The 21,175-nt window shown below is 39.0% G+C and overlaps 1 protein-coding gene across 2 annotated transcripts in view; it reads right to left on the bottom strand.

Annotated features, from left to right (window-relative positions):
* The window catches only part of LOC127629814 (zinc finger protein neuro-d4-like), a 93,573-nt gene that overhangs the window by 50,477 nt on the left and 21,921 nt on the right, over positions 1–21,175 (bottom strand). For both annotated transcript variants that reach the window (XM_052107069.1, XM_052107070.1), the window contains exons 2-5: positions 18,852–18,881; positions 11,431–11,591; positions 11,060–11,167; positions 9,668–9,795 (exon numbers count right to left, since the gene is read on the bottom strand). In XM_052107069.1, coding sequence (XP_051963029.1) covers positions 9,668–9,795; positions 11,060–11,167; positions 11,431–11,591; positions 18,852–18,881 — 427 coding nt within the window. The remainder of the gene's footprint in view (positions 1–9,667; positions 9,796–11,059; positions 11,168–11,430; positions 11,592–18,851; positions 18,882–21,175) is intronic.

The raw sequence follows: 21,175 nt of genomic DNA, 5'->3' as shown, positions 1-21,175 counted from the left end.
GTGAGGGAACACAAACTATTTTGAGGGAACACAAACTATTGTGAGGGAATGCAAAACTTATTGCGAGGGAACGCAAAACTTATTGTGAGGGAACACAAACTATTGTGAGGGAACGCAAAACTTATTGCAAGAGAACACAAACTATTGTGAAGGAACGCAAAACTTATTGCAAGAGAACACAAACTATTGCGAGGGAACGCAAAATTTATTGTGAGGGAACACAAACCCATTTTGAGGGAATGCAAAACTTATTGCTAGGGAACACAAACTTTTATGAAGGCACGTAAAACATTGCAAGAGAACACAAACTATTGTGAGGGAACGCAAAACTTATTGCGAGCGAGGGAACACAAACTATTGTGAGAGAATGCAAAAGTATTGTGAGGGAACACAAACTATTGTGAGGGAACACAAACTATAACGAAGGAACGCAAAACTAATTGTGAGGGAACACAAACTATTGTGAGGAACGCCAATCTTATTGTGAGGGAACACAAACTATTGTGAGGGAACACAAAACTTATTGTGAGGGAACACAAACTATTGTGAGGGAACGCAAAACTTATTGCGAGGGAACACAAACTATTGTGAGGGAACGCAAAACTTATTGTGAGGAACGCCAAACTTATTGTGAGGGAACAAACTATTGTGAGGGAATGCAAAACGTATTGTGAGGGATCACAAACTATTGTGAGGGAATGCAAAACTTATTGCGAGGGAACACAAACTACTGTGAGGGAACGCAAAACTTATTGTGAGGGAACACAAACTATTGTGAGGAACGCCAAACTAATTGTGAGGGAATGCAAACTATTGCGAGGGAACGCAAAACTTATTGGGAGGGAACGCAAAACTTATTGTGAGGGAACACAAACTATTGTGAGGAACACAAACTATTGCGAAGGCACGCAAAAAATGTTGCAAGAGAACACAAACTATTGTGAGGTAACACAAAACTTATTGCGAGGGAACGCAAACTATTGTGAGGAGACACAAAACTTATTGTGAGGGAACGCTAAACTATTGCGAAGGCACACAAAAAATGTTGCAAGAGAACACAAACTATTGTGAGGGAACGCCAAACTATTGCGAGGGAACGCAAAACTTATTGCGAGGGAACGCAAACTATTGTGAGGGAACACAAAACGTACTGCAAGAGAACACAAACTATTGTTAGGTAACACAAAACTTATTGCGAGGGAACGCAAACTATTGTGAGGAGACACAAAACGTATTGTGAGGGAACGCCAAACTATTGCGAGTGAACGCAAAACTTATTGCGAGGGAACGCAAACTATTGTGAGGGAACACAAAACTTATTGTGAGGGAACACAAACTATTGCGAAGGCAAGCAAAAAATATTGCAAGAGAACACAAACTATTGTGAGGGAACACAAACTATTGTGAGGAAACACAAAACTTATTGCAAGAAAACACAAACTATTGTGAGGGAACGCAAAACGTATTGTGAGGGAACACAAACTATTGTGAGGAACGCCAAACTAATTGTGAGGGAATGCAAACTATTGCGAGGGAACGCAAAACTTATTGGGAGGGAACGCAAAACTTATTGTGAGGGAACACAAACTATTGTGAGGAATACAAACTATTGCGAAGGCACGCAAAAAATGTTGCAAGAGAACACAAACTATTGTGAGGTAACACAAAACTTATTGCGAGGAACACAAACTATTGTGAGGAGACACAAAACTTATTGTGAGGGAACGCTAAACTATTGCGAAGGCACGCAAAAAATGTTGCAAGAGAACACAAACTATTGTGAGGGAACGCCAAACTATTGCGAGGGAACGCAAAACTTATTGCGAGGGAACGCAAACTATTGTGAGGGAACACAAAACGTACTGCAAGAGAACACAAACTATTGTTAGGTAACACAAAACTTATTGCGAGGGAACGCAAACTATTGTGAGGAGACACAAAACGTATTGTGAGGGAACGCCAAACTATTGCGAGGGAACGCAAAACTTATTGCGAGGGAACGCAAAACTTATTGTGAGGGAACACAAACTATTGTGAGGAACACAAACTATTGCGAAGGCACGCAAAAAATGTTGCAAGAGAACACAAACTATTGTGAGGTAACACAAAACTTATTGCGAGGGAACGCAAACTATTGTGAGGAGACACAAAACTTATTGTGAGGAAACACAAAACTTATTGCAAGAAAACACAAACTATTGTGAGGGAACGCAAAACTTATTGTGAGGGAACACAAACTATTGTGAGGAACGCCAAACTAATTGTGAGGGAATGCAAACTATTGCGAGGGAACGCAAAACTTATTGGGAGGGAACGCAAAACTTATTGTGAGGGAACACAAACTATTGTGAGGAACACAAACTATTGCGAAGGCACGCAAAAAATGTTGCAAGAGAACACAAACTATTGTGAGGTAACACAAAACTTATTGCGAGGGAACGCAAACTATTGTGAGGAGACACAAAACTTATTGTGAGGGAACGCTAAACTATTGCGAAGGCACGCAAAAAATGTTGCAAGAGAACACAAACTATTGTGAGGGAACGCCAAACTATTGCGAGGGAACGCAAAACTTATTGCGAGGGAACGCAAACTATTGTGAGGGAACACAAAACGTACTGCAAGAGAACACAAACTATTGTTAGGTAACACAAAACTTATTGCGAGGGAACGCAAACTATTGTGAGGAGACACAAAACGTATTGTGAGGGAACGCCAAACTATTGCGAGGGAACGCAAAACTTATTGTGAGGGAACGCAAACTATTGTGAGGGAACACAAAACTTATTGTGAGGGAACACAAACTATTGCGAAGGCAAGCAAAAAATATTGCAAGAGAACACAAACTATTGTGAGGGAACACAAACTATTGTGAGGAAACACAAAACTTATTGCAAGAAAACACAAACTATTGTGAGGGAACGCAAAACGTATTGTGAGGGAACACAAACTATTGTGAGGGAATGCAAAACTTATTGCGAGGGAACACAAACTATTGTGAGGGAACGCAAAACTTATTGTGAGGGAACACAAACTATTGTGAGGAACGCCAAACTTATTGTGAGGGAACAAACTATTGTGAGGGAATGCAAAACGTATTGTGAGGGAACACAAACTATTGTGAGGGAATGCAAAACTTATTGCGAGGAAACACAAACTATTGTGAGGGAACGCAAAACTTATTGTGAGGGAACACAAACTATTGTGAGGAACGCCAAACTTATTGTGAGGGAACGCAAACTTTTGCGAGGGAACGCAAAACTTATTGGGAGGGAACGCAAAACTTATTGTGAGGGAACACAAACTATTGTGAGGAACACAAACTATTGCGAAGGCACGCAAAAAATGTTGCAAGAGAACACAAACTATTGTGAGGTAACACAAAACTTATTGCGAGGGAACGCAAACTATTGTGAAGAGACACAAAACTTATTGTGAGGGAACGCCAAACTATTGCGAAGGCACGCAAAAAATGTTGCAAGAGAACACAAACTATTGTGAGGGAACGCCAAACTATTGCGAGGGAACGCAAAACTTATTGCGAGGGAACGCAAACTATTGTGAGGGAACACAAAACGTACTGCAAGAGAACACAAACTATTGTTAGGTAACACAAAACTTATTGCGAGGGAACGCAAACTATTGTGAGGAGACACAAAACGTATTGTGAGGGAACGCCAAACTATTGCGAGGGAACGCAAAACTTATTGCGAGGGAACGCAAACTATTGTGAGGGAACACAAAACTTATTGTGAGGGAACACAAACTATTGCGAAGGCACGCAAAAAATATTGCAAGAGAACACAAACTATTGTGAGGGAACACAAACTATTGTGAGGGAACACAAAACTTATTGCAAGAGAACACAAACTATTGTGAGGGAACGCAAAACGTATTGTGAGGGAACACAAACTATTGTGAGGGAATGCAAAACTTATTGCGATGGAACACAAACTATTGTGAGGGAATACAAACTATTGTGAGGGAACACAAAACTTATTGCGAGGGAACACAAACTATTGTGAGGGAAAGCAAAGTTATTGTGAGGGAACACAAACTATTGTGAGGGAACGCAAAACTTATTGCAAGAGAACACAAACTATTGTGAGGGAACGCAAAACTTATTGCAACAGAACACAAACTATTGTGAGGGAACGCAAAACGTATTGTGAGGGAACACAAACTATTGTGAGGGAATGCAAAACTTATTGCGAGGGAACACAAACTATTACGAAGGCACGCAAAAAATGTTGCAAGAGAACACAAACTATTGTGAGAGAACGCAAAACTTATTGTGAGGGAACACAAACTATTGTGAGGGAACGCAAAACTTATTGCGAGGGAACACAAACTATTGTGAGGGAATGCAAAACTTATTGCGAGGGAACACAAACTATTGTGAGGGAACGCAAAACTTATTGTGAGGGAACACAAACTATTGTGAGGAACGCCAAACTTATTGTGAGGGAACGCGAAACTTATTGGGAGGGAACGCGAAACTTATTGGGAGGGAACGCAAAACTTATTGTGAGGGAACACAAACTATTGTGAGGAACACAAACTATTGCGAAGGCACGCAAAAAATGTTGCAAGAGAACACAAACTATTGTGAGGTAACACAAAACTTATTGCGAGGGAACGCAAACTATTGTGAAGAGACACAAAACTTATTGTGAGGGAACGCCAAACTATTGCGAAGGCACGCAAAAAATGTTGCAAGAGAACACAAACTATTGTGAGGGAACGCCAAACTATTGCGAGGGAACGCAAAACTTATTGCGAGGGAACGCAAACTATTGTGAGGGAACACAAAACGTACTGCAAGAGAACGCAAACTATTGTTAGGTAACACAAAACGTATTGTGAGGGAACGCCAAACTATTGCGAGGGAACGCAAAACTTATTGCGAGGGAACGCAAACTATTGTGAGGGAACACAAAACTTATTGTGAGGGAACACAAACTATTGCGAAGGCACGCAAATAATATTGCAAGAGAACACAAACTATTGTGAGGGAACACAAAACTTATTGCAAGAGAACACAAACTATTGTGAGGGAACGCAAAACGTATTGTGAGGGAACACAAACTATTGTGAGGGAATGCAAAACTTATTGCAATGGAACACAAACTATTGTGAGGGAACACAAAACTTATTGCGAGGGAACACAAACTATTGTGAGGGAAAGCAAAGTTATTGTGAGGAAACACAAACTATTGTGAGGGAACGCAAAACTTATTGCAAGAGAACACAAACTATTGTGAGGGAACGCAAAACGTATTGTGAGGGAACACAAACTATTGTGAGGGAATGCAAAACTTATTGCGAGGGAACACAAACTATTCTGAGGGAACGCAAAACGTATTGTGAGGGAACACAAACTATTGTGAGGGAACACAAACTATTGTGAGGGAATGCAAAACTTATTGCGAGGGAACACAAACTATTGCGAGGGAACGCAAAACTTATTGTGAGGGAACACAAACTATTGTGAGGGAACGCAAAACTTATTGCAAGAGAACACAAACTATTGTGAGGGAACGCAAAACTTATTGCAAGAGAACACAAACTATTGCGAGGGAACGCAAAATTTATTGTGAGGGAACACAAACCCATTTTGAGGGAATGCAAAACTTATTGCTAGGGAACACAAACTTTTATGAAGGCACGTAAAACATATTGCAAAAGAACACAAACTATTGTGAGGGAACGCAAAACTTATTGCGAGGGAGGGAACACAAACTATTGTGAGAGAATGCAAAACTATTGTGAGGGAACACAAACTATAACGAGGGAACGCCAAACTCATTGCGAGGGAACACAAACTATTGTGAGGGAACGCCAAACTTATTGTGAGGGAACACAAACTATTGCGAGGGAACGCCAAACTTATTGCGAGGGAACACAAACTATTGTGAGGGAACGCCAAACTTATTGTGAGGGAACACAAACTATTGCGAGGGAACGCCAAACTTATTGCGAGGGAACACAAACTATTGCGAGGGAACGCAAAACTTATTGTGAGGGAACGTCAAACTATTGTGAGGAACACAAACTATTGTGAGGGAACATTGCATTTATTTTATATTTTACAGTTTGTAGAAATCATGAAAAATATATACAAATATATAGGAAATGTTCCCTCGAGGTCAGCTGCTTTCTTAAAAAAATATCTACCATGTTACTGTTTTTTAGAAATGGTTTTAGCCATTCTCAAATGGTGCTGATTTTGCCTACACGATGTTGAAATCATACAGGCGTCCCTGATTATGGTGGTACTGTGATAGTATCAGGTGGTAATAAAGAAAAGAATATTTACACCATGTTACTGAATGACTATCTATTTCATATACCATCTTATTTAATTTTAACTCCAATGTACGTGAAAGAGGTACTACCATGGTACATGTCCAAAAAACATGGTATTATTATCATGGTAGCTTGTCCAAAAAGAATGGGTGTACAAATTTGTGGAGGACTGAAGGCAGTGGGGCGCCACGCCACTGGCAGTGTTTTGAGTTTAATTCTAGCAGTTAGTGTTGGAGCAGAGGCGTAGCCAATCCGAGCAAAGGCGGAACATGAGAGAATTTGCAGAGGACTTGTAAAATACTGGTCTAGTGGCAGGATTTTGGTGCACTCAAGGGGATGTGTGGAAAAAACAGGTAGGTAGGTAAGGAGTGTGTTACAGTAGTTTAACCATGAAATGACCAGAGCTTTAAGGAGGAAAACTGTATAAAATGCTATTGTACAGTTGGTGCATGAGTGAAATAAAAATACTTTTTTGTACTATGGGTGCACAATATTGCATAGTGTGAATTTCTCACCTTGTATTATAAGCTAAAATTGTATTTGTGCTTACTAGGGGTGGGGAAAAACAATTGAGAAAAATTATTTTAAAATCATCTCCCTGATGAAAAATCTATTTTTATTTTAATCCAAAAAAATTACAATAACTTAATGCTAATACAATGATTGATAGACAAATATAGAAAGCTGTATTTGTGCCAAGTTCTACACAAACAGGTTTTCTCTCTGTGAAGTTTAGTCTCTTTAATTCTTTATGTTTAGTCCTCTAATGCACCGCTTCATTCACTGTCGGACATCAAATCCTCTTCTAATGTTCCTAATGTTCCTGTTATTATGCATAATCCACAGGTTTATGTGTGAGGTGTTGTGGAGAGTATTCTGGAGATGCCTTACACTTCCTTAATGAATAGTTTAGCAGTAAAAAGGCTCATCAAACTGTTGGATGCTGTGAACTACATGTTGCGCCCCGACAATATTTATAATCTAACAGCTGTGCACTTCTGAATGCAGAGCGAGGATAACCTTTTGACCTCAAGTGATCCGTTACATTGAAGCATGTAATTTTGCATCCGGGATGCGCATAAATGGTTTTGTACCGCTCTGTATTGCCACTTTTCATGTGTCTTCCTTTTCTTTCTTAAATAGTTTTGTGGGATTAAAGTTATTTAGCCTATTTATTGGTTGAATATCAGTTAGCTACCCTGTTAAAGAGCTGTGTTTAGCATCCATTTATCCCTAGGAAATGCATCTGATTGGGTAACATGGACGTAATGCAGCCTAATAATACATGGATTCCTTATAGCTAGCCTCCTATCCTAGCTTTATTTTAAGAAAGGAAATGTCTGTGAACAAATTTTGTTCCTCATGCCTTATTCATATAGGCAATACGACCGATGTGTGTCAGTAACTTGTAATATGCTTCCCTCGTCTCGTTCCAAACCCTGATGTTCCCTTCAAGTTATTTTCCTATTAAAGGGGTCATGACATGAATTTTTCTATTATTATTTGAATATTTTCAGTGTGGTTCACTTATATTATTAGTAAAGTAAAGCCATATATTGGTAAAACATGATGATTTTACACCCTCATTCTGACCCTCTGTCAGAAACACTCACTTTTTGTGCTGCTTCTCCTTTAAAAATTTACAGTAAATGTCCCTTTGTTCTGATTGGCTCTCTGCTCTTGACTGACCTGCTCTCTCTACTTGCCATCTCACTGCTCACCACTACTGGGCGGGCTATGGAAGTGATTGAAGGTAAAGTAGGCGTTGATGTGTTGTTGTGGTGGTGGTCAGATGCAAATGTCTACCATGGTGTTACATCACAATGTGGAGGAAGTAGAGAACGAGACCTTTCGGCAGATTGGTTTCAACAAATGCTCTTTTTGCAGTTCTGAAACTTACAGTGTGTTTTATAGTACCTCTTATATGTCAAAAGATCAAGGGACATTTGATTCTTCATGTCATGACCACTTTAAAATCAATGTTTGGTTTAGGGTTTGGGTAAGGGGTTAGACTTTATGGTTAGGTTTGGGAGTTTAACTTAGGAAAAATTGTAAGAACACTTATTTAAATCCGTGATGTTTCTCTTTCTTCCGTGGTACGCAACAGTGATTTTTCCATTAAAATCATGATTATGTTTAGGGTTTGGGTAAGGGGTTAAACTTAGGAAAAATACAAATTTACTTTATGGGCAAAAAAAGATGTGTGTTTTTTAACAAGTCAACTTCTTGTACTAATTATTAAGACTTTTCATGAGACCAGGTTGGTATTGTTAGGTGGTTTCTTACTGGCTCATGTCAAAAGAGCCCATACCAAGGATATATGATATTCTGGTTCAAAGTTATGGTTTGGGTTAATTCTTTCAATGTAAGTCAATGGAATATTTGTGTCCGTTTTATTGTCCACTAGTCAAAAATCATAAGTCTGATCATATAGAAAAGGAATAGCGAACTTTTCCCCAACAAGTCACATGATTTTAAGTATAATTAATGTCTGTAGCACAAATGGTGGGAGGTGAGTTATGCGCCTAAGCGCCAAAGCAAATAATGTGGGATTAGGGGGATTTGTTCAAATCTAAGTATGAGCAATTAGAATAAAAATGCTTGCCTTAGCTAGAAAAACAATGCAACTGTACTTGTGTAGAACAGAGGTTTTCTAAAGAGATTTTCCCTGCTCCTGCATGGGCCCGAGGCGATGCAAGCAGCAGGATCACAGGTCCCCTCCCAGGGGACGAAGCTCTCTAAAGAGTCACTTTTAATTAAAGTGCTAATTGGTGAACTGTCCACCCCTGGGATGGCTGTCATATTATGTGCAAAACAGAGAGAGTGTAGAGACCAGTGACAGCTCTATCAGCTGATGGACTGGTTCATTAGGGTCTATGTGCATTCACATGCCAACACACGGTCAAACATACATAACTGTAAACCCCAAGATATTACAAATATGCAACCTCTACGCAAAATCAATTCTGCAGCTTTGTCAAACGTAGGACTACTCACATACACAGACACATACGTGGTTACACACATACACTTAAACACACAACAAGCAGACAAGTTTAACAAAAAACTCTGCCAGAAGGGGTGTGTCAGCCCTGCAGGGATTTGTGTCACTGCCAAAAAATAGATACAAATACAACAGAGAAAATCGCAAAGGAAGAGAAGAGTGAGAATGAGGCAGGGAAAAAGAGTAAAAGACAAAAAGACTGTCGTTGAAAGTAGACAGCAACACAAAATGGAGTTGTGGCAAGAGCATTTGCGTCTGAGTGTGTACTTCAGGTTAGAGTTTGGTAAAGAAAAGAGAAAAAACTCTTGATCTTCTTGACTGGAGAGAAAAAGGAAAGTTTAGGATACTTTTTACCTGGCACTCGCTCATGGGTTCCTCTTCCTTTGTCTCAACCTTCTTATCAAGCAGTTCTCCACTGAGAAGTGACTCCAACACGGGACCATCAGGAACACCCCCTTCCTTCTTTAGGGCTGCCTCATAGTCTGAACACACACACAAACACGCCATACACAGCTACTTAGGCCTCAACACTTTTCTCAATAATGAAACAAGTAGATTAAGTTAACATAAACAGAGTTCAAGGAATTGTTCACCCTCATGCCATCCCAGATGAGAATGACTTTGTTTCTTCTGCTGAACACAAAGATTTTTAGAAGAATATTTCAATTCCATTTCAGTGAATGGTTACCAAAACTTTGAAGCTCAAAAAAAGCACGTAAAGGCAGCATAAAAGTAATCCATATGACTCAAGTGGTTTAATCCATGTCTTTAGAAGTGATCTAATAGATTTGGGGTGATAAAAGACCAAAATGAAACTCCTTTTTCACTATACAACTTGCATTTAGATGCATGTGATGATTTCAAGCTTGATTACAGTTCCTAGTGTTTGACTTAAGCACAAAGCACTAGATAGCACTAGGAAATGTAATCGAGCTTGAAATCATGATCACCACGGAGACTGCTGATGAAGTTATGTTTTGGTCTGTTCTCACCCAAAACCGATTGGATCACTTCAGAAGACAGATTTAGCCAATGGAGTCATATGGATTACTTTTATGCTGCCTTTATGTGCTTGTTGAACCTTCAAAGTTCTGGCAACCATGCACTTGCATTGTTTGGACCTACAGAGCTGAAATTTTCTTCTATATACCTTTGTTTGTGTTCTGAAGAACAACAAAGTCATACACATCTTGGAGTGTGAGGAAATGATGAGATGATTAAAAAATGTTGGTGAACTATTCCTTTAAATTTCTCATCAAAACCTGTTTTTTGACAGAATTTTCATTTTTGGGTGTGCTTTTCCTTTAATATGAATCACTTTGATTAGATGATGCTATACCAAAGAAAGAAATATGAAAGAAAGGGTGTAAATGTATATGTTTATATGCCGTCAATGGCCAAAAAAAATAAATAAATAAATTCTCAACATTAACAAAAACGTTTCAAACTGTTAAGTTAAAGGAACAGTTCACCCTAAAGCTCTTAAAATTTGAATTGTTTCTGTGTTGACCTATCGTATGCCTTCAGAAGTCTTTGAATAGGATGCACGGGTCACATGCACTACTTCTATGATCCTTTTGTGCCCTTTTTTTAAGCTTGAAAGTGAGGCACAATCCCTTGCATTGTATGGAAAAGATTTGCTGTGATATCGATTAAAACATCTTTTTGTGTTTTGCTTAAAAAAGAAAGTCATACGGATTTGGAACAACATGAGGGCGAATAAATTATGACAGAATGGGCTCTCACCAATCTTAAACTCGATTGGTCCAAGACGTGGATCCTCTAAGATGTTTAACCGTCTCTTCTTTCTCCAACAACGTGCAGGATAGGTATAAAGCTGCCCTGGAGCCACACCTGGGTTAAGTAAAGTCAAGTCATTTTTATGTGTATAGCGAAATATAACATTTTTGTGTTTTCACAACACAAATCATTTCAAAGCAGCTTTACAGACAATTATGCTTCAGAAATCAAACAGAACCAGAGGCAGATATGTAACACAGCATGAATATTGTCTCTAGCTTAAGCTTATACCACCAACTTACATCCAAATTCACATGTGCAGTACCATAAACACACACACACACACACACACACACACACACACACACACACCCCACCTGGCCCACGGTGGGTCTTCTCCATCCATATGTAACAGTTACTCTGTGCTACGCCTGTTTGGGAGTCAAGGAATGGCAGACGCATGGAGCGTTCAGCGCAAAGTCGAGCATTATAACTGCGGCAGTGCTCTATGGCCTCGCGGTAGAACTCCTCACCTAGGCTGAAAACAATACAAAAGACGAGAACATGCTATATTCACAAACAAGAATGAATAAACATTGGTTTGATTTTGCCGCTCAAAAATGAAGATTTTTTTTTTAAATGTCAGGCTTTTGGTGCAGTAAGCAGAGAAATCTGTCCTCAAATTTAAGTGAATTATAATTACAGTGCGGTAAGTAAATGAAGAGTGAATTGGATTCTTGGCTGGCATCTAAATGGGAGGAAAAAGTCATATTTCCAATCAAGTTCAACGCTCTAAATTGTGTGGATAATACTATTATTAGAAATTCATGACAGAATAATATACACGAGAAGTCAGTTTGCAGGAAACAGAAGGATATGAAGATGAATTAAATTCTCATTTGACATTTGGATAATCAGGGCTACACAGTAAGAAAATATTTTGTCAAGTAATCTAAAAATGTGCTTCATGTGGAATTATACATTAAACGAACTGGTTTAATTCAAGTTTAATAATATTTTTTAATATGACTGATGATTGACAACCTAAGTTCATTAGGTTACACCAATAAAAGTCATTTTTAATGGTCAGATCAGATAGAAATAGCTCATTAACGTAACAATTTACTACAGTTTATTTGAATAAATGTTTTACAATTTAAAACTCTACTTTCAGAAAGTGATGTTTAAAAACACAGCACAGTGAGAACATTGGTGAGCATTCATTGTTCATGTGAAAAAGCATAGTCAACCATTGCATGCTTAAAACTGGCAGGACAAAAGTACCGAACAGTGATTTTAAGGCTGAAATGGCAGTGTGGTACCCTGCTCAGAAAACTCTTCTAAGATTCGGATGACACTTTACATAACTCTCATTATTAAAGGTGGGGTATGTGATTTTCTTTTTTGACCATTTTTTCAAAATAACTTGAAATCCTATTCCTAACCCACTTACTGGCTGTAAATTAGAAGCACTGAAATGAAAATTAAGCAATTTAATCATCTGTGGAACGGGCAGGACTCGAAAAACTCCAGCCAATCATTTTCAAGACCATCTAGAATCATTGGACAGAAAATGTGTCAATCAAACGGTCGTACCATGCCCCCTCCCCCACCACCCTGGCGCGCGTGTCCCGTTCGTGCGCATACTCAAAGCTCGTGACCCAGTAACAGGAAGCGATTGTATTTATGTATGGAGAATAGAGCTTTTATAGTGCTAGTGGGGTTGTTCCACATTTCTATGAATCCTGTTTTGAATAGAAGACCGCTGTACAGACGCCAGGGCTGGCTATGTTCTTTTTTTACAGTTATGAGAAAATCAGCTCTACACCTTTCAAGAGTGGTATGCGACCCCCTCCTCCTGCTGTGTCAACAATTTGCTCTGAAAAATTGTCTGACAGGTGAATGCACTGTTTGACTAGTGAGTCTAGAACACTGCTAGAACACTGCGCATCTGAGTTTTCGCTCGTGCATGATTGCGCGTCCATGTTTTTCGAATGGGTGGAGTCAGGGCCAGCGTTGGAGGAGAGAAGGTAGGACCTTATGAGTTGTGTATTTTCAAAATCTGCCGGCCGTTTTGCAAATCACATACCCCACCTTTAAGTCAATAACGATGTTTTATAATGCTTTACAGATCAGTAGATGATTTAAATATGAATAAATGAATAAAAGTTAATTGAGAATTCTAGCTATGTGGATGTATTAACTAATGATCTAGTTAGTCCACATTTTATAATTCAAAGAAATATTCCGGGTTCGATACAAGTTAAGCTCAATCAACAGCATTTGTGGCATTATGTTGATTACCACAAACATTCATTTCGATTCGTCCCTCATTTTCTTTTTCATTTTTTCTCCCCAATTTGGAATGCCTAATTCCCAATGTGCACTAAGTCCTCATGGTGGCATAGTGACACGCCTCAATCCGGGTGGCGGAGGACGAATCTCAGTTGCCTCGAGACCGTCAATCCGCACACTTATCACTTGGCTTGTTGGGGAGGTTACCACAGAGATATAGTAAGAGAGTGTGGAGACCCACACTATTCACCGCGGCATCCACGCACAACTCATCACACGCCCCACTGAGAGTGAGAACCACATTATAGCAACCATGAGGAGGTTACCCATGTGATGTGTCTCTACTCTCCCTAGCAACTGTACCAATTTGGTTGCTTAGGGGACCTGGCTAGAGTCACTCAACACGCCCTGGATTCAACTCGCGACTCCAGGTGTGGTAGTCAGCGTCTTTACTTGCTGAGCTACCCAGGCCCTGTCCCTCATTTTCTTTTAAAAGAAGCAAATAGATTAGTTCTAGTGAGGCACTTATAATGAAAGTGAATGCAGCCAATCCTTAAATTTTAAAATACTCACTATTTCAAAAGTATAGCCACATGTCATAAACAATATGTATATGTTATGTATATATTGGGCGCCCAAGGCTCATCGATGCGTGAGGGCAACGAAGGATATCCCATCTGGTCTGAACTGTCAGATGGTCTTCTGTGGCACAAGTCACCGAACATTTTAATGAGTGTTACGTGAGGAATGTGTCACAACACACAGTGCTTCACACCCTGCTGTGTTCAGGGCTGCGCAACCGCAGACCGGTCAGAATGCCCATGATGACCCCTGTCCACCGTCGAAGTGCCTACTAGTGTATATTATGAATCGTGCTTTTATTTTGAGGTGTATTTTTAACAGAAGTTTAACTTCTCCGGATAAACAGTTCGCTACATGGCACATTATGATCATTAAAGTGCAAATGCTGTGATTTAATTATATGAATTATATAAAAATAACACTTCAGAGTGGATTAGTGCTCTGCTCTGTCATCTCTCATTCAACGTGAATGATTATCATAGTCTGTGGACTTTCCAGTGTATGAGCGGTCATCTACACATCTGCTCATACAGACTAAGATTGCAGCATTTTGCGGTTTATTTATCACACTAGGACATATCACGATTTTAATTTGATTAGATGTGCATTTCAGTGTAAAAGATTAACAAACCACATGCTCAAATAAGTGTGTGAGCATTTGAAAGCAGTCATGTGTCAGACAGTGTACGGGTACCAAATTAAGTCTATCCACTGTACTACCAGTACTGTAGAATCCCTGGTATCGTTACATCTTTTTTATTTCAGTACCGACTTGGTACCGAAGTACCAGTACTTTTGACAACACTAGTGCCTACAATAGGCACACGAGCATTGGAACTGGACCATGGAGTATTGGAAGAAGGTCACCTGGTACGATGAGTCCCATTTTCTTTTACATCATGTGGACGGCTTGTGCCATTTACCTGGGGTAGTGATGGCACCAGGATGCACTATGTGAAGACAACAAGCCGGTGGAGGGAGTGCGATGCTCTGGGCAACATTCTACTGGGAAACCCTAGGTCCGTCCATTCATGTGAACGTCAATTTAACAAGTGCCACCTACCTAAACATCGTTGCAGACCAGGTACACCCTTTTATGGCAATGGTATTCCCTGAAGGCAGTGGCCTCTTTCAGCAATATAATGCACCCTGCCACACTGCACACATTGTTCAGGAATGGTTTGAGGAACATGATGAAGAGTGTTGCCCTGTCCTCCAAATTCCCCAGATCTCAATCCGATTGAGCATCTGTGGGATGTGTTGGACCAACAAGTCCGATCCACTGTGGCTCTACCTCGTAACTTACAGGAATTGAAGGATCCGCTGCTAATGTCTTGGCGTCAGATACCACAGGACACCTTCAGGGGTCTTGTAGAGTCCATGCTTCAGCGGGTTTGGCGCTGTTTAAGCGGCGCGCGGAGTACCATCAGCATATTAGGCAGGTGGTGTTTCATAATGTTTTTGGCTAATCAGTATATATTAGGTATGTATATATATATATATATATATATATATATATATATATATATATATATATATATATATGTATGTGTGTGTGTGTGTGTGTGTGTGTGTGTGTGTGTGTGTGTGTGTGTGCATATGTAAATACAGTATTTGCAAGTTTGTATTTGTTACATTAGTTACATGAACTAACAATGAAAAAATATTTTACAGCAGTTATTAATAGATATACAATACATTTAATGTATTTTTAAAATTCAAAGTTGTAAATGCTAACTTTAGTCAATGCATTATGAACTAATATAAAAAAAACAATTGTACTTTCATTAATGAACATAACCAAGATTAATGAACATGGTAGAAAATATTGTTCATTGTTAGTTCATCTCAAATATTGTGTTAACTAATGTCAACAAATAGAAATGTATTGTAAAGTGTAACCAACTAACTTACTAACTAACTAAATAAATTGTTACCAAATTTAGTGTAGATATTATCTTTTGTTTCAGCTATAGTTTATTCAGCTTTGAACTTCACACAGCTTTTTTCCCATTGTTAATACAAGGAGATCAAAAGTACAGAAATTGTAAGATGCTTAAAGAGTCCAGACAAAAATCTCATCAACCTTGCTTTCCCTCAATTGCTTTTTCTTTTTTACTTTATTTGTGCAACAGGCTAAATAAATGACTGTGATTCTTTTATGCGCCATGATTTTGATTTCATTTTGATAGTTTCAGAGAAGAGGAGAGAATTGTAGGAATTAGCCCTAATCTAACTATTGGTGATCCCACTAAGGGAAAAGAAGACCAGGGAAACAAAAGAGAGCTATGGAATATAGGCAATATTGGTTTCTGCTGATGTGTCAATCATTTATTTCACAAGAGTGTGGAATCGGGCAAAATTGCATTATGCAACAATGACTGTATCCTTGAAACAAGCCCGGGTAACAAATGGACAGAGACTTGAGGTGATGTTGATGATGTAACTTTAAAACCATTGTGATTGGTGAACTCATCCATTTCTCCCTGCCGGGCAATGATGAAGAGTCATGTGCCTCAGGCCAAATAACTTGGGAAGTCTGACATAAATAATCCTCATTTCTCCAAACAAAATGGTGTCGACCAAACCAAAACCAGACCAAATAACAATTCTGTCACAAATATGTTTAACACATGTCATTTTCAATGTCTAATTTCGTCCATATTTGAATAAAACAAGGAAATGCAATCTACAATGGGGCGTTAGTTACATCCTGGTATTTCAGTGCTGGTTGAAATTTATCCTCAATATGTGGGTTGAAAAACCACTAAGTGTGAAGGGGGAGTAAATTACAGAGCATGGAATGTCATCTGCTCAGGTGCACCTGAGGGTAAATATTGGGTTCTGTGGTAAAGTGCTGCAGGCTCCATTAAAACACCTCTACACTCAGCAAATATACTCAGCCTGCAGTCTGTCCTACACAATGAACCAGCAATATTTAAAGGTCAGTGTGCGCAAAACAACAAAGTTTTGATTCTCTGTGATTACATGGGAGATTGTACTTGAAAGACTTTTCTCATGGTGTTTTAAGACATCTTGGTTTTCAGGTCTCTGTTATCTGAAAGGCTTTCTAATTGGATTTGTTTTAAACAGAATACTTTTTAATGGTCCTGTCTTCATTGAACCATGTGCTTGGGATCAAACAAATTGTTCAATAAAAGTTCAAGAGAGTTGACTCTATATACTTCATTCCTGTCAAAATGCATTTATTTCATACTTGGAAAGAAAATAAAAACATTATGTAACAATGCTTTATTAGCATTTTCCAAGCAAAGCCTTCCACAGTATAAAGACAGAAATGCACCAAAACAGCACACATTTAAGTAACATGAAACATTTCATAAAGTCAAAGTGGGAATTTTACTAATTGAAAGAACTAGTCCCCATAGGTTGTGTATTCATTACAACACACATTAAATCTCTTAAACTCTCATCCTCCACAATATTAAGCAGGCGGCAGACTGTGGCTATCCTCTTAGATATGGCAATCTTGAAGCCGCATTCATGATTCACATCAGAGCATCAATGCCATTGTTAAGCACCACTTTGAACTTGTCCTGCTTTTGTGTTGACACTGTCCACGTAATGACACTTCATCCGAATTGGCATTTTGGTGATTGTTAAGACTTGTCGCGTTCTGTGGTAATTAAATTGCACCCTACAGAGGCTGCAAAGTGCTTGATTGTTTTTGTCACTAGTCCCATCTGGGTATGTTTTGTACAATAAATAGCATTAAGAGGTCCTTTCCCCATCATTTGATCACTGATATGTTATCGCTGTGTGTTTGCGCGTGTGTGTGTGTCAGAATAATAATTAGAGGTCGACCGATAGTGGATTTTGCCGATTCCAATAACTAAGGTGGTGGAAAAGGCTGATAACGATATGTTTTTTTTTTTTTTTAATCGTAGTCTTTCCTTACATTGACGTGCACAGAAATAGACTCTACAAGAGTCTAAAATGAGCAAAACACCAGATACAGCCTATAGTCCACCCCAAATCCCAATAATAACCAGAAAAAACATGTGACTTTTAAATATAAACAACCGTAAAACACACCGGGGAGCCTTTTTTTTAAATTACGTAGATTTGGCTCCGTTACAATGCTCCATATTTAAGTATTTACCAAAGTAAGCCTTTTATAGCCTATACATTCACCAGATGAAGCGTTTTGTGCGTGTGTGTAATATACATATATATATATATATATATATATATATATATATATACACACCATATGAGGTATATGGTTTATTATTAACAAGATATGAATTGGGGGGCACGTTTACATGTCGGTGTCAATCAAGCTCATTTAGTATCTTTAGAATGCAGAGTTTTGGAAAGAGGGGGCATAGCTAATCCAATGGCTCAGCTTGTGGAAATTCCAGAATGGTTAAAAGTCGCTTACAGCACCTTTAAACATTTTAAATGAATCGCATGTGTTAACGCATTAATTTTGACAGCTTCACTAAATATCCAATGAGCACAATTAAAAAGCAAACTTTAGCCCCAAAACATACTCTATGCAAGTACCTGAATGCAAATGCTTCTACTCAAGCTTGATTTCATGTGTCATGTCATTCAGAATGTAATTCATAACACAATGCTAGTGCACATTGCATAATGTATATAGCAATGCCACAAGAGGTGCTAAAACAGACATTAGTCTTCTTCTACGGTCAGTTTTCTCTTTCAGGTCAGTTACTGTAATGGCAAAGAAACAGTTTGGAGAGAATCTTGCTAAGCGAGATATTTAAAATGTGAAAATGTTAATATCTAGCTGGCCAACTTTAGAGTGTGTTTCTGCACTTAACTGTATCTCAAGTAAGTGTATGCTGCCTCAAAATTCCAGGCAGGAGGGTTAAGTGATCACACTAAGTGATCTATGCTATGACTATGCAGCAATGAGGAAGAGGAAGCATACCTGTTCTTTATGACGGTTCCACTTGATTGCCTAGGAATAAATGAAAGAGACAAAGAAAGACATAAGTGAATGGGGGAAAAGGCTGGTGTTCAGGCAATCTATTAGTTTATGGACAAAATAAATTGACAGAAAAATCACCTCAAAAAAATACTGAGTGAAAATATAGACATCCATTGCACTCATGAAGGATCAACAGATGTTGACATAAAAATCTTTGGAAATGATGCATAACTTGCATGGACAACTTAGAGTAAGGCACTATCCACTGCCATTGTATTGAGAAGGAAGATTCCATATTCATTTAAACATATATATTTGTTCCACATAAGAAATAAAGTCATACAGCTTTGGAGGGACGTTAAGGAGTGAGAAAAGTATGAAAACCTTTTAATTTTTCATTAAGCTATCCCTTTAAGAAGATCTGAATTTAATACCTATATACCTTGAATGTGTTTTCATGATCAACATGACTTTAACTATATTACAGGGAAATGCATTATGACTGCAAGTCTTAGAATTTAAGCAGTACAAGAGCTCAAAAAAACTAAACAAAAAACATATTATGTATCTTGGAGGAAAGCTGACAGAGTGGAGAAACGGGCAAGGTTGTGTAATATAAGAAAAATCAATAAGAGGAAGCAAAAGCCTGAAGCAAACCAATCAGAGTTTGGCTTGTGTGCGAGGAGAGCTGGCCAGCAATGGTATCTGTGGTGGAAAGTGTGCATGCCAGTGTGCCATGAGGAAAGGCACCTATTTGTGTGCTTAGAGGGAGTGAAAGGTCAGAAAATATGTGTGTTTATGCATGCAACTGTATATGAGAATTCAAATATAGCCTTCAGAGTGTTGCCTAATATGTTGTAGCACTCTTCACATGAAGGACGACAGGAAACACGTCTTCCCCACAAGGTAAGCTTTTTAATTCACGTTGCTCTTTACACTATAACTTTACACACACAACACAATAACAGCGCACTGGGTTAGTCTGTCATCTTCCTCCCCTAGAGGCCCACTCGCTGCCCTTTTATGCCACTCTCCCCGTGCTCACTGAAATTAGAGACAGGTGTTAGACATAATTTATCTCAGGTGTAAGCGTCCTTACCGCTTTTCTCTCCCGGACGGGCGCTTGACCACGCCCCGCTGCCACATATGTTTTAGCTGGTCTCCCAGCCTGGTCAGGCTGGTCCATTTGCAGGTTTTAGAGAGGTTTTGGGCACTTGTCAACTGGTCAGGCTGAGAAATCATCTGCTAGACTAGCTAAACCAGCTGAGACCAACAAAGCTGCTTAGGATGGTTTAGGGTGTTTTTCAGCAGGTATTTCAGATTTATACACTACCTTGGGACAACAATGTTTTTTGGACATGATATCATGATATACCATGGTTATTCGGACATGTATTTACCATGGTATGTTTTGAAAAAACAATGAACATGAATATGCCAGTCACATAGTACCATGATATATATCAAAGTACCATGGTATTTAACATCTTTTACTTTTACTGTACCATGGTACAGTCATTGAACCGTTTTGTAAGGGTACCAGCCTTAGGCATTGTTACACCCAATTTAGGATGGCTTCAGCCCCTTTATGTTTCATCTGAGCCCACCTAAAATATGTGAAATTGCAATAAGCACACAAATCTGTTATCAATTGCAACAGTCTGGTTCTGGAAGTAATAATCCCATTAATTTTCTCCATAGACTAATTGATTTTCAACAATATCTTATAAACATTTAAAGACAGATCTATAGTGAATGCCAAAATTGTTCATCAATGGTATATGCTCTTGGTTAAATGGTAAATAGTCTGCACTTATATAGTGCTTTTTTAACCTTAGAGGTTACCAAAGCGCTTTACACTGTGTCCCAATCACCCATTCACACACACACTCATACACTAATGGCAGCAGAGCTGCCATGCAAGGTGCTAGCCTACCATTGGGAGCTTGGGGTTCAGTGTCTTGCCCAAGGACACTTCGGCATGTGGAGTCGTGTGGGCCGGGAATCAACCCTGTGATTGGCAGCCGACCCGCTCTACCACCTGAGCCACAGCCGCCCCTTAAAACCATCAGTCTGCATTATTTCAACTTCTTTGTTTAAATATCATGTTTAATAGTGGAATTCCTGGTGAATAACTAAACTACCCATGATCCAGCAGAGAAAGATCTACCAATCAGAGAACTGCGGCCACCAAACAAGTTAATTAGTGACCACCAATTTCCATGACACAACTGAGTCTGAATATATAAGAATAGGTTGTTGATTATAAGTCATTCGCAATGCTTCATGGGAATATAGTTTGTGTCCTCGTTAAAGATAGCAAG

The sequence above is a fragment of the Xyrauchen texanus genome, chromosome 36, assembly GCF_025860055.1.
Source record: "Xyrauchen texanus isolate HMW12.3.18 chromosome 36, RBS_HiC_50CHRs, whole genome shotgun sequence".
NCBI classification, from domain to species: domain Eukaryota; kingdom Metazoa; phylum Chordata; class Actinopteri; order Cypriniformes; family Catostomidae; genus Xyrauchen; species Xyrauchen texanus.
This window is presented reverse-complemented; position numbering and strand designations above follow the sequence as displayed.